The sequence below is a fragment of the Loxodonta africana genome, chromosome 9 (genome assembly GCF_030014295.1).
Source record: "Loxodonta africana isolate mLoxAfr1 chromosome 9, mLoxAfr1.hap2, whole genome shotgun sequence".
In the NCBI taxonomy this organism is placed as follows: domain Eukaryota; kingdom Metazoa; phylum Chordata; class Mammalia; order Proboscidea; family Elephantidae; genus Loxodonta; species Loxodonta africana.
This window is the reverse complement of record NC_087350.1, coordinates 83,047,936-83,060,514: the sequence shown is the minus strand read 5'-3', so window position 1 is coordinate 83,060,514 and position 12,579 is coordinate 83,047,936. Positions and strand designations below refer to the sequence as shown.

Sequence of the window (12,579 nt, the reverse complement as noted above, 5' to 3'; positions counted from 1 at the left end):
CTCCCAACCTGCCTCATTTCCTTAAGGGTGGAGGACAAACACCTCTCCACCTTCTACTCTGATTCATTCATTCTAGGAGGCATTCCTTTCATGCAGCTGAGAGGGAGTGGAGGTGGGAAATAGGCAATAGGGCCACAGCAGGCTCCCAGATTGTTTGAAAGATCTTATTAGTACCAACCTGGAGCAGAGAGGGGAGATTGTATATTTTGGTTTTGACATCTGTCATATAAACTGCTTTTGCAAATCACAAAAGCACCTCTTCAAGGATGGAGCACTGTGGCACTCCCCTAAAAACCTTCTCTTCAGATTGTGGGCATATGTGGGCCAACACTACATTGATTTCTTAACCACTCCTTCTGTTTAGTGCTGGCATCATGTCCACATTGCTCCTCTCTGGTCCAAGGTCATCATGGGAAGCCATGATTGAATTCCAGCCTGACCTTTACCCTTAATGCACCTTAGACAAGGGCCTTGCCTTCTATGCTCAAGTCCCTTTATCAACAGTCCAGTGTGGGGCTGAGAGAAGTTGTTTGGAATGCTGGCCCATATGAAATGTAGGTTTAAGGTTTTTCCCTAGATAGGTAGAAGCTTTAAATCTCTCTCATGCATTCCTGTAACACACCACAATAGATACAAGAAGCAAGCAGACAGTGCTTCACTTAGAGATATATTTGGAAGTGGCATTCTGTCCTACCTACACCTTAATGAAAATGACAATACTAGTGCTCTTCAAGGTTGCATAGGTTTGAGAGCTGACAAACTCTCTTTGAATGCACTGGGTCTTCTCCTTGAAGAGACCATGTTTCCCTTTAAGGTGAGGATGGGGACCTAGGGTGGGTTCCCAGGATGGGTGGCACAAGCCACTCGAGGACAGTGCCGAGGACAGTGGCGGGGGTGGCCCAGGAAAGAGGCAGAGTGGAACTGACGAGAACGGTGCTGGAGCTGATTGACTGGGGCCTGGGGGCCATCAAAAAAGGTCAGCCCAACCTGCTTCTCAGTGGGGGGAGATTGGGCTTTGGGGTCCCCTGTTCTCTTCTCTGTCTTAGCTTTCCCCATAGGGCCTTTGGCTGGGGCCAGGCTCTTCTCAGCGCTTTTTTTCCTGGTTTTGATAACTTTCTCCGCTGGAGAGAGCATGGATTCTTCACCCACTTTGCCTTTTGTGTTGGGATTAATAGAGTGCAGGAAGTGTTTCATCTTATTTTTTAAGCCAGATTCTGGAAGGCTGGGGTTCTTGTGAGTATGGGCTATTGTCACTCGATGCTGCAGAATCTGATCCTGCACAGTTTGGCCCTGCAAAGGCTTACCCTGAATAAGTGGACCAAACAAGGGCTGGCACTGTGAAGCCTGGAGCACCACAGGCTGGGCAGTCCCAGGAATTCTTGCTGGTTCTGTTATGAGATTCAGCTTGGTTTGACTGCCTTGCAGATCATTCTTCTCAGAGTCTTTCCCCTCAGAAGCCCCTGGAGGTAACTCTAGAAGCTTAAGCTGAGGACAGTGCTTGGGATTCTGCTGACAGGAGGCAGCAAGATCAAAGCTATGGCTCCTTCTCCAGGGACCACGGGGTGTCCTGTTCAGAGGTGTCCCTGCTGGCCTCTGGTCTTCAGCAGAATGTCTGTTTTCTCTGGTTGAGGGGAGCCCAAATCCTGCATCCCCTTCCCCATGGTCCCCTGCTGGGTTCGGTTTCCCTGGGTGCTCTTTCTTCACTGCCATTGCGGGTACTTGGGCTGAGTCCTTGGTCTTGCCAGGGCCTTGGAACTCAGGGCACCAGGCTTCTTCCAGGCTGGGGCTGTTCACTCTGGCTTCTACCTGAACACAAAGCACCTGGGCATCTGTCATGTCCCTGCTGAGTTGTGAGATCTTGGAGACCCAGTGGGCAGAACCATGGGGCCCTGCTCTGGAACTAGCTTGCTTCTGGCTCTGCTGCACTGTTTTTAGCTCAGCAGCCAGCTGTTCTTTAAGGCAGACTAATTCTGGATCTGGGGCATGCGGACTGTCTGGTGGGATGGGGAGTTCCTGGAGTGATGTTTTCCCTTGGTTGTTTAGACTCCCGAGTGCCTCCTGTGTGGATATGTTCTCTGGGACTACTACAGATTGGTTCCTGGACTCCCTTACCTTTATGGGAATTCCCAATTGTATCTCTAGGACCTTTCTTCTCAGATGGAAATTTAGTTTGGTCAAGGTGGGTGTTTTGAGAGCCTTTGGAATATCAGCATCTGTCTGGCTTTCTAGATGCATCATCTCCTTTGTTTCTTCCTCCTGCACTTCCGTCATGAACTCTTGTGCACTGTCTGCACAAGTCTCGTTGTCCTCTTGAAGGCCTGGCCTGGGACTTATGCACTGCTCTTTGTATGAGATCATCTCAGTCAAAGGCTCTGGTGTGATTTCAACAGGCTCAGGCATTATCTCTGTGATTGCAGATTGGCTAGTGATTGCCGGGCCCGTGGCCTTAGAGAGAGCCAAATAATAGAGAGCAGGCAGCCCTGACAGGAAGGCTAAATACTTGTGCCGTAAAGTTGTCTCCAGTTTCTGAATGGCTCCCTCAGACAGGCATCGGGACAGCTTAGTGTGTTCAATGACAGCACCTGGTGAGGTCTGTGAGGGCACAGCTATCTGATGTAGGTGAGGATCAGTTGCTGCCTGCTTGCTTTCTGAAATGCAGGGGAATGGAACCACTGCGAGGCCACCAGGAATTCCGCAGTCACAGGAGATACATACACGGGCAGGGACAGTGCCCTGGCGAATCTGCCAACATTTGGAGTTGATGTGGCTCTGCAGTATTTCTTTGGCCTGGGCGAGCAAGTGTGGCATGGGGAATGACACTGGGGCCAAGGTGGGTGAGAACAGGTCACTAACCCCATTGGCCTCTAGGGCTGCAGGCTGGGGAACATTCACATTGTCCAAGGCTGTGCTGCTCCAGGGCAGGGGCTGCTGGTCAGCAGGGCTCAGGAGCAACTGGATGGACTGCTTGATCTTCTGGGGCAGGCCCCAGCGATGGTAAATCAACTGCTTCTGGAGGTGGAACTCCAGCAGCCTCCGGGCATGGTCTGGGAAGAAGAGTAGTTCCCTTGTGAAGACTGAGATGGGCTTTCCAGACCAGGAAGTTTCCAAGGTCTTAGGAGACTGGGCTGTGTCACAGGGCTCATACTGCATGGGTCTCTGAGCATGCTGAGATCTCTGGAAAACAGCTGGCAAGTCCCACCTAAGCTGGAGCTGCCTCTGCAGCAGGTTCCACTCCAAGGCTTCACACTCGGCCAGAGTCAGAAATGGGACATTGATCTGAATTCGTTGATGGTCAGATGGACAGACCCAATTTGGGGTAGGTGGGGAAGAAGGTGGAGCTGACTGGGTTGGATTATTAGGTAGCAGAGGGAGGAGGGAGGGCTCGTTGAAGAGAAAAGGAACATTCAGGGAGGGCTGGGACATGCTCCTATTCATGGAGCGGTCTTGATAGCCCATGCAGGTAGCAACTAGGGACTCACTGTGTAGACAAGGAAGGCCACAGAAAAGCTGGCTGTGCTTCTGCTTCAGATGATCCCCTGAATCTTCAGCCTGTTCCTCTGGTTGTGGATAGAGACCATTTAGGAATTTAAGGGCTGGAGAAGGCAAGGCCAGAGCCAGAGGGTTTGGGACTTTCTCGCAGTGGCGGCTTTGTTCTGGGTGCATAATAGACCATTCAGAAACCCAGAAAGCCTGGGTGGGCTGACCGACCATACATGAACCCCAGGTCTTGTGAGAAATGGTCCCAATTGTTTCAGCACAAGCATTTGAAGTATCATTCATGATGAAAGGAACTGATTGGCTATTTTCAGGCTGGTAAAACAATGGTGGGTCTGGCATAAGCTGCCTCAGGGACTCTTCCACCCGTCTGGGGAGTCCCCACCTCTGGAAATGCATCCATTTTTTTACATGGGCCTCAAGAAGCCTGAGGACTTCAGGACTGAGGAATGGCAGGTGGGCAGGGAGGACATTGACCATATGCAAAGCCATAGGGTGTGTCAAATTGGTAAGCTCTGTGTTCAGGGACAGCAAAGGAACATGGGATTTTAAGGGCTGTTGGTCTTGGTTCCCATGGACAAATTCATAGCTGGTATTCATCATCTCTTGCTGGTTCACAGGAAACCTAAGCTCCTCAATCCCAGAAGAAGACATAGTCCCTGGGTCCCTAGGCACATCTGGCAGTTCCAATTCCTGCTGTAGGTCCAGGTGTTCAGCCCAGTAATCTTGGATGTTGATCACACCGGTTGATGGGGCAGCCATCTGAGTTAAGGATTTTTGATCTGTTAATTGTGACAGTGTGGAGGTTACAGACGCCAGTGAGAGCTCTCTGGAATGCTGGGAATGGAGCTCCAGAGTCTGCTTAAAAGAGACACTAGACATGGACAAAATCTCTAGGCAAGAGGAGCCCTGTGTTGCCCCCACTAAAATTGGGGCAGTGGGGGCTGTCAGGGTGTTCTCACTTGCCAGCAGTTGCTGAATCTCCAGATCCATGTCATTGCAGATGTGACAGCAGGGGTCTGCACACAGGAGCTGCCGCACACTTCCCTCCTGAGGAAGCCAGCCCTGGCTGGGAAGGGAGACATGGCAACTGTTACTGATACAGTATCATCTGCCCCCTTAGAAAAGTGTGGCCAGGGGATTGGCCCTGCCCTCCACTAGGCCTGTAAACCCTGGGCCTTCCTCTGGGAGTCTACCACTTGCTTTTCTCCCTAAGAAAGTGCCATTCAGCAGGTTAGGCCTGGCTGAGCTGAGGGTCTTGGGTCTTGCTGGGCAAAGTGTCAAACAATCCATGGGTGGGCTGGGCCCTCCAAGAGGACTGAGAGGTGGTGTCAGTTCTCTGCAGAACTGTGTTGTGAAGCTGAACTAGGAGAATGGAACCAGGCAAATGAGGTGTCAGGTGGTTAGTAGAATGGGCAACATCAGGAACATCTCCAGGCAGAACCTGGAGTCAGTCTCATTTGAGGCTAAGAAAGCAAAGCTTGTTATTCAGTGTTTCCATACTGTGGAAAACAAGATTCTTGTGGGAATTCTGCATTCTGGGGTCTGTGGGGTGTCCCTGGTGCTGTACACAGTATCTTTTGCAAACCAATTCTGTTCTCTGGAGATCTTAACAGGATATTATGATAGGCTCCTGTCTGAGGGCTGCCCCAGGAACTGGCTTCACTGAAGATAGGCCAGAGGAGGTAATGTTTTTAAGGTCCGGCTAGACTTAGAGGAGTCTGCCCTGAAAGGACTGCAAAGAGAATATGACAATGACTTATGCAAAATCCATTGTCTTAACTGGATAGCTTGTTTCATTGCTGAGTTCAACCCTATGTAAAATTGCTTATGAATTACACACTAGTCAAACCCTGAATTCTAGGACTATGGTGGCTCTAGTACCAAAAGCGGAATTGGGAGACTTCTGGGATGTCTAACTCCCTTGGCCCTGGCAACCCTCTCAGCCTGTGAACCAGCCATTATTCCTCTCTTCATCCCTGCCCTACGTCAAGTTGGGAGGTTATCATAGGCCAGGTTGGGACTTTGGAGACAATCAAGAGCAAATCACCTTTTTATGATGGACAGCAGTTCCCATGGCTTCTCAGCTTCTTTCCGGGAAGCTCTCCTAGCTGAGAAATCAGGAGCCAGTGTTAGATTTGACAGGAGAGGGGCAGGGGCATCCTACAGGAAGCGAGTAATAAGGCTTTTGACTTTGAAGGAGAGGAAATTGAAAATCCCAAGTCATGCTCTAAGGCATGTCTGTGTACAACTTAAACATTTACCATGTGCTATCAATTTTTTTTTTTTTTATCCCATAGCTAAATTCTTTGGATCTTTACAACCATCATGTGAGTGAGGCAGAAGCATCAGTGTTAGGCCCATTTTCTGGTTAATAAGACAGAGAGATTAAGGGCTTTTATAGGGTCAAAAAACTAGTAAATAACACAGTTAAGGACTTTTTCCCTATCCTTGTTTCTCATTCCCAGGGGAGTAAGGTAGAGAACTTTGGAACATCCCCAGGCTCTGATATCCCATCCAAGGAAGTTTCTGTGAGAAGGTGTCAGTTTATGGAACTGGACACTCAGTGATTAGGATGCCTCACTTCCAGGGCCAAGGGTTAGAGAGGGCCAGGATTGATGGGAACCTCTCCCACAATGACAGGGAGTCGGAGGAGAGATTGGGACTTTACCTCTTGATGCTGCATCTCTAGCCCTTTGTCTGACTCTTCGGTGTCGCTTAAAGACAAAAAAGAATTTAAAGCTGGGACATCATTTTCTTTTAATATTAAAATGAGATAAAACTAATAAACATTTCTCAGGCCCTTTCTATATATCTTTCTATATTTTATACGTTCTTCTACTTTTCCTTTCCCTAGGCCACCTTTTTTTCAAAATTTGTGGTGAAATATAACAAAACATTTGCCATTTTAACCATCTTTAAGTGTACACTTCAGTGACATGAATTACATTTACCCTGTTTACCCATCACCATGATCCATTTCCAAATCCTAGTCTACCTTTTCACTCCAAGATTTCCCTGCTCTGTTTATTTCTGACTCACTTCAAGGCTCTTCCATACTCCATACCTTCCACCCCATACCCAGGAGAAGTTCTGTGGGGTGCCCAGGATAACACAGGACAAAGAGTGGAACAGATGAAAGGGTGAGTGGTTCCAGGAGCCAAAGGCTTCAGTATACAAAGGCCTTAAAGAACCACCAACCAGAAAAATCACCCTAATGGGGAAGTCTTCTGAGATCCAGTGAGGTAGACTTTATATTTTCTAGGTCTCAACCCTAAGCCAGGTAGAAATGTTCTTGCTTTCAACTAGAGTATGCTGCAGGGAGGACCTGGCAAGCACCTGGGTCTGAGAAGTAAATGATTATACAAGAGTAACTGAAGTTTTGGTATTAAAAAAATTGGGGGCATAGGTGATAAGGAAAGAAGCTAAGGGTTTAAAATCTTTTTGTCTGAGAAATAACAGTTCAGTAGTGGTCAGGGTGTTTCCCTACCCAGCAGCTGCTCTTCTTAGGTTCCAACCGTAATCCATGGTGACTCCTTTTCACTTGCCAAATAATTAGGATAATGATGAAGAAGATGGAGCCATAGGTACATAAGGGATACCCAATATCCCACAGAACAAATGTAGGGCTCAACATGGTCTAAGCCTCATTAGCATGAGGAGACCAGTCATTCCTCTATCTAGGCATCCAGGATACTGGTACCTAATGACTTCCAGTGTTAAGCTTTGTCATCTCTGCCTCACAGGTGACAGAACCAGAACATTGACTGCATCACAAAGCCTCCCTGTTTCATGAGGTAGATACAGTGTCAAAGGCCTTCATTAGTCTTAGGGAAGCTCATGTGGTGATTTTGCCTGTAGATGAAAACATCTGGTTATCTGCGAGGGTTTCAGAGGCTGCAACTAAAGGTGCCACAGTTACAGGCAGTGTCTACAACCCCATTCTCTCTCCGTTCTCCATACCCTACACCAACCTGATGACTCAGCTCTCTCTGTTGTGATAACAGTTTAGTCTCTCATCCCCAGCAACTGAGTGTTTAAGTACACAAGGCACCTTATAAGACAGAGTAGCTAGGACAGAGGAACCTCTACCAATTCCTTCACCCGTACTGAAAACTTACCTGAAAAGTATACAAGAGGTTTAGGGCAGGCAGAATCTGTTTAAGCCTTCAAAATGGAGAGCTTTGATGCTACAAGCAATGGGTGACTGGTAATCAGAGGTGCAGGAAGGGGACGATGGCTGATGTGATAGGAAAAGACCAAGGTGGCAGTTATCTTTAAATGACATTAAAGCAAGGAAGGGAGGCCTCCAGTCTGTGTGGGTTGGAAAAGACTGTAAACATTCCTTCTATGGAGGCAGAGGAATGAGCCTCACCTCTGGAGGCCTGTCCAAGGCCTGGTTTTCCAGAGCTACCTTTACAGAGGTTACAGTTTTTGCTGCTCAGGGAGATGTCTACCTGCAGAGATGGGTTAGTGGCCACATTCGACTAAAGGTCACAAACTGGTTGTTCATGGTTGGATCTGTTCATCTACTCTGGATGTATGCTGCTTGACTGAAGGATTTTTTTTCTTTAACTATAATCCAGTTTATAAACCTTTAGCAGAGCAGGTATTTTCCAATTCAGCCCCAGTACTCAGCACTCCTACACTCCATGAAAAGGTCTTGCCCTGGTGAGAGTGAAGAGGCTATTTGGTTCTTTCTCCAACCTCCACCGGCAGGTGTGGTGAGCACTCAGTATGTGCCCAGCTCCAAGCTGGGCAGTGTCAAGGGTACAAAGCCATTTGAGCTATGTTGCTTCTGTTCTCAAGATACTTGTCATGGATTGAATTGTGTCCCCCCCAAATATGTGTCAACTTGGCTAGGCCATGATTCCCCATATTGTGTGTTTGTCCTCCATTTTGTGACCTGATGTAATTGTGCTTTGTATTATAAATCCTAATCTCCACCTGTGGTTAATGAGGCAAGATTAGATTTTGTTAAAGAGGATTAGGGTGGGATGTAACACACTTACTCAGGTCACAGCCCTGATCTGATGTAAGGGGAGTTACCCTGGAGTGTGGCCTGCATCACCTTTTATCTTACAAGAGATAAAAGCAGAGAGAAGGGAGCAGAGAGAGAGAGGGACCTCCTAACACCATAGAAGAACTGGGAGAGAGCACATCTGTTTGACCTGGGGTCCATGCACTGAGAACCTCCAGACCTAGGGAAAGATTGGTGCCCAGACACATGAAAATATCCAAGGAACATCGGGCCCACAGATATTGAAAGGAGACAAGGACCATAGCCCAGAACTGACAGAGAAAGTCTTCCTCTAGAGCTGGTGCCCTGAATTTGGACTTCTAGCCTCCTAAACTGTGAGAGAATAAATTTCTGTTTTTTAAAGCCACCCACTTGTGGTACTTCTGTTATAGCATCACTAAATAGCTAAGACAGAAATTTGGTACCAGGAGGAGTGTACTGTTCTAAGACACCTAAAATGTGGAAATGGTTTTGGGATTGGGTAATGTGTACAGCTGGAAGAGTTTTAAGGCGTATAACAGTAAAAACCTAGATTGACTTGAAGAGACTGTTGGTGGAATTATGGATGTCAAAAACAATTCTAGTGAGGGCTCAAAAGGAAGTAGGGAGAGCTGTAACACTGGAGATGGTGCAGACAGGGAGAAGTAGGGGCAGAGAAACAGCAGCAGAACCAAGAGACTGGTGTGATATGGCGTGGGAGCTGACCCACAGAGCAAGAGAGCTGAGCGCCTTTGGTTCAAGAGGCCAATGAACCAGAAAGCAGAAGCTGAAGAGACAAGGAGCATGGGAAGCAGAATTGCCTCAGTCTCAAAGGGTAGGGCCATGACCTCCTAGGTTTCAAAGAGTCAGATCTTCACCAACTTGGTTCTGGAGTGTGGGACTGCTGTTCATGAGTGCCAGAGGGATGGTGCTGGATCCACTGCCCAAAGCTGAGGGGGCAGGGATGCCATGCCCAAGGGGCAGAAGAATGGGGCCTGCCAAGGCCGAGGGGGTGGGTTCGCCACTCAGTTGGACTAGGAGAATGTGGCTGCCCAAAGCCAAGAGAGCACAGTTGCCATTCCAGTGGGCCTGGGAGGCAGAGTTAAAGCCTAAGGCTGAGGGGCCTTCATCCAGAATCCAGAGAGCAAGGCCAACACTCAGAGTCTAGAGGGAAGGGCCACTGCCTAGAAGGTCTCAGAGAACAGAGGATTGTTTTTAAGCCTTGAGAGCTAATGCAGATTTTTCTGCTGGGTTTTTGACTTGCTTGGTGACTGTTATTCCTTTTTTCCCTCCAATTTCTCCCATCTATAATGGAAATGTCTACCTTGTGCCTGTTCCACCATTGTACTTTGGAAGCAGATAACTTAACTTGTATTCTAGATTTCACAGGTTTGTAGATGAACAGGAATTTTGCCCCGGGATAGAATTTGTACTTGGAGTTAATTTAAGACATTTGGGATGACATGATGGGGTGAAAGTGTTTTACGTGTGGCAAGGATATGAATTTTGGGGGGCCAAAGGGTGGACTATCATGGATTGAATTGTGTCCCCCCAAAATGTGTGTCAACTTTGGCTAGGCCATGACTTCCAGCATTGTATGTTTGTCCTCCATTCTGTGATCTGATGTAAATGTTCTATGTATTATAAATCCTAATCTCTGCCTGTTGTTAATGAGGCAAGATTAGACTATGTTAAAGAGGATTAGGGTGGGATGCAACACTCTTACTCAGGTCACAGCCCTGATCTGATGTAAGGGGAGTAACCCTGGAGTGTGGCCTGCATCACCTTTTAATCTTACAAGAGATAAAAGGAGAGAGAAGCAAGCAGAGAGAGGGGGACCTATGATCACAAGAAAGAAGATCTGGGAGCAGAGTGTGTCCTTTTGACCTAGGGTCCATGCACTGAGAACCTCCTAGACCCAGGGCAAGGTTGATGAGGACCTTTCCCCACAGCGGACAGAGACAGAAAGCCTTCCCCTAGAGCTGGCACCCTGATTTTGGACTTGTAGCCTCCTAAACTGTGAGAGAATAAATTTCTGTTTGTTAAAGCCATCCACTTGTGGTATTTCTGTTATAGCAGCACTAGATAACTAAGACAGAAATTACTGGTAACAAATGTCTTAAGCTGGGTCTTCTAGAGAAGCAAAACTAGTGAAATATTTATATATAGATATATATCTCAAGGAAATGGCTCAAGTGGTTGCAGAGGCTGGCAAGTCCCAAAGTCCATGGTTCAGGTGTTGGCTGAGGCTTCTCCTGACTCACATGGTTGCAAGGGCTGACAAACCCCAGAATCGACAAGTCAGGTGTTAGGCTGCTGGCTCATAGGGCTGCAGAAGCCAGAGAATCCCAAAGTTGGGAGGTCAGATAACAGGCTGCTGGCTCACAGGGCTGTGGACTGGAGAATCTCAAAGTCAGCAGGCCAGACAACATGCTGCCGGCCCAAGTTCCAAGAACCAGAGGTCAGATGACGATGAGCTGGAAACAGGATTCAGAACAAGCAAGTGAGCTTTGTCAGAACGTCCACATATATGTTGGGAGCAGGCCACAACCCTGGGAATCTCCCCTTACAACTGATTGACTGAGCACATCAGATCACATCATGGGTGTGATTACATTACATCACAAAATGGATAATAATTATATCAGATCACAAAATGGAGGATAATTCAATAATACTGAGAATCATGTCCTAGCCAAGTTGACACATAACATTAACTATCCCGACACTGAAAACGTTTCAAAGACAGGACCAATTCACATGAAGACAGGGCCAACAATTGAGAACAAATAGAATTATGTACTTATTTGTGAGGCCCAAGTCACAAACATTGCATTTCAGAGGAGAGAAAGAGTAGTGAGGATCAGGGTGGCCAGGAAAGGCTCTTGAGGAAAGTAGCATTGGTGCTGAGTCTAAAAATGGAGGCTGTGGGGAAAAGGAGAGTGTTGCAGGTCAGAAACTTATACACAATGGTAGAAGGTGAGGAATGGGCCACGGAGTTTATTTGGCAGTAAAATGCAGTCCGTCTCTACCAGAGGTGCAGTTGTTTAGATTGGACAGGAATTGTAAGGAAAGATTAGAAGAGCAGGGATGAGGCTTCTTGATGGAGGGCTTTGGCATTTATTTTATTTCAACCACTAGAATTAACTGATTTTTAAAAAAGTAGGCATACACAGAAATGATACAAAATTCAAAAAGCATGAGAAGGTACATAGTATGTCTCTTTCTGATACTTGTCTCCCATCTCCCAGTTTTCTTCCCTGTGTGTGTTTCAGAACTAGTTTAGAATGGGAAGCATAGATTTTTTTTTAAACAAGTGGAAGCATATGATAATTTCCCCTCATTTCATTTAATAATATAAATATACTTTGTGCGTATCATTTTCTTTAATGACCGTCCAGTCTTTTTTTTTGTTGTTGTTATTGAAAATATCACCTAAAAGTTTATTTAAATGTTTTATACTTACTTGGTTTTGTGAATTTTGAATAATAAATATATATATTTTTAATCTAAGTGATATTCACATAATATAAAATTAGCCATTTTAAAGTGTATAATTTATTGGTATTTAGTATATTCACAATGGTGTGTAATTACTACCTCTATCTAGTTCCAACACATTTTCATCACCTAAAGACTCTCCCAAGGAGCCCTGGTGGTACAGTGGTTAAGCACTCAGCTGCTAAACAAATGGGCAGTGGTTCAAACTCACCAGCTTCTCCGTGGGAGAAAGATGTGGCAGTCTGCTTCCATAAAGATTACAGCCTTGGAAACTCTAGGCGGGCAGTTCTACTCTGCCCTATAGGGTTGCTATGAGTCAGAATTGATTCGAGGGCAATGAGTGTGGTTTTAAAGAATATCTTGTACCCATTAAGCACTCAGTCTCCTTTCCCTTCTTCCCTAGCCCCTGGCAACCACAAGTTTACTTTCTGTCCCTATGGATTTACCTACTCTAGATATTTCATGTAAATGGAATCATACAAAATGTGGCCTTTTGTGTCTGGCTCCTTTTAATTAGCATAATGTTTTTGAGGTTTATCCAGGTTGTAGCATCTATCAGTACTTCATTCTTTTTTATTGCCAAG

The 12,579-nt window shown here is 46.5% G+C and overlaps 1 protein-coding gene across 1 annotated transcript; it reads right to left on the bottom strand.

Moving 5' to 3' along the window:
• Positions 1-828: 828 nt before the first annotated feature.
• Positions 829-7,600, bottom strand: SPATA31F1 (SPATA31 subfamily F member 1). The gene is made up of 4 exons (XM_003407613.3): positions 6,986-7,600; positions 6,167-6,212; positions 5,546-5,606; positions 829-4,564 (listed from the first exon to the last, which is right to left on the bottom strand). The coding sequence occupies exons 1-4, from the start codon at positions 7,130-7,132 to the stop codon at positions 829-831; spliced, it is 3,990 nt and encodes a 1,329-aa protein (XP_003407661.1). The 5' UTR covers positions 7,133-7,600.
• Between the last annotated feature and the right edge of the window lie 4,979 nt (positions 7,601-12,579).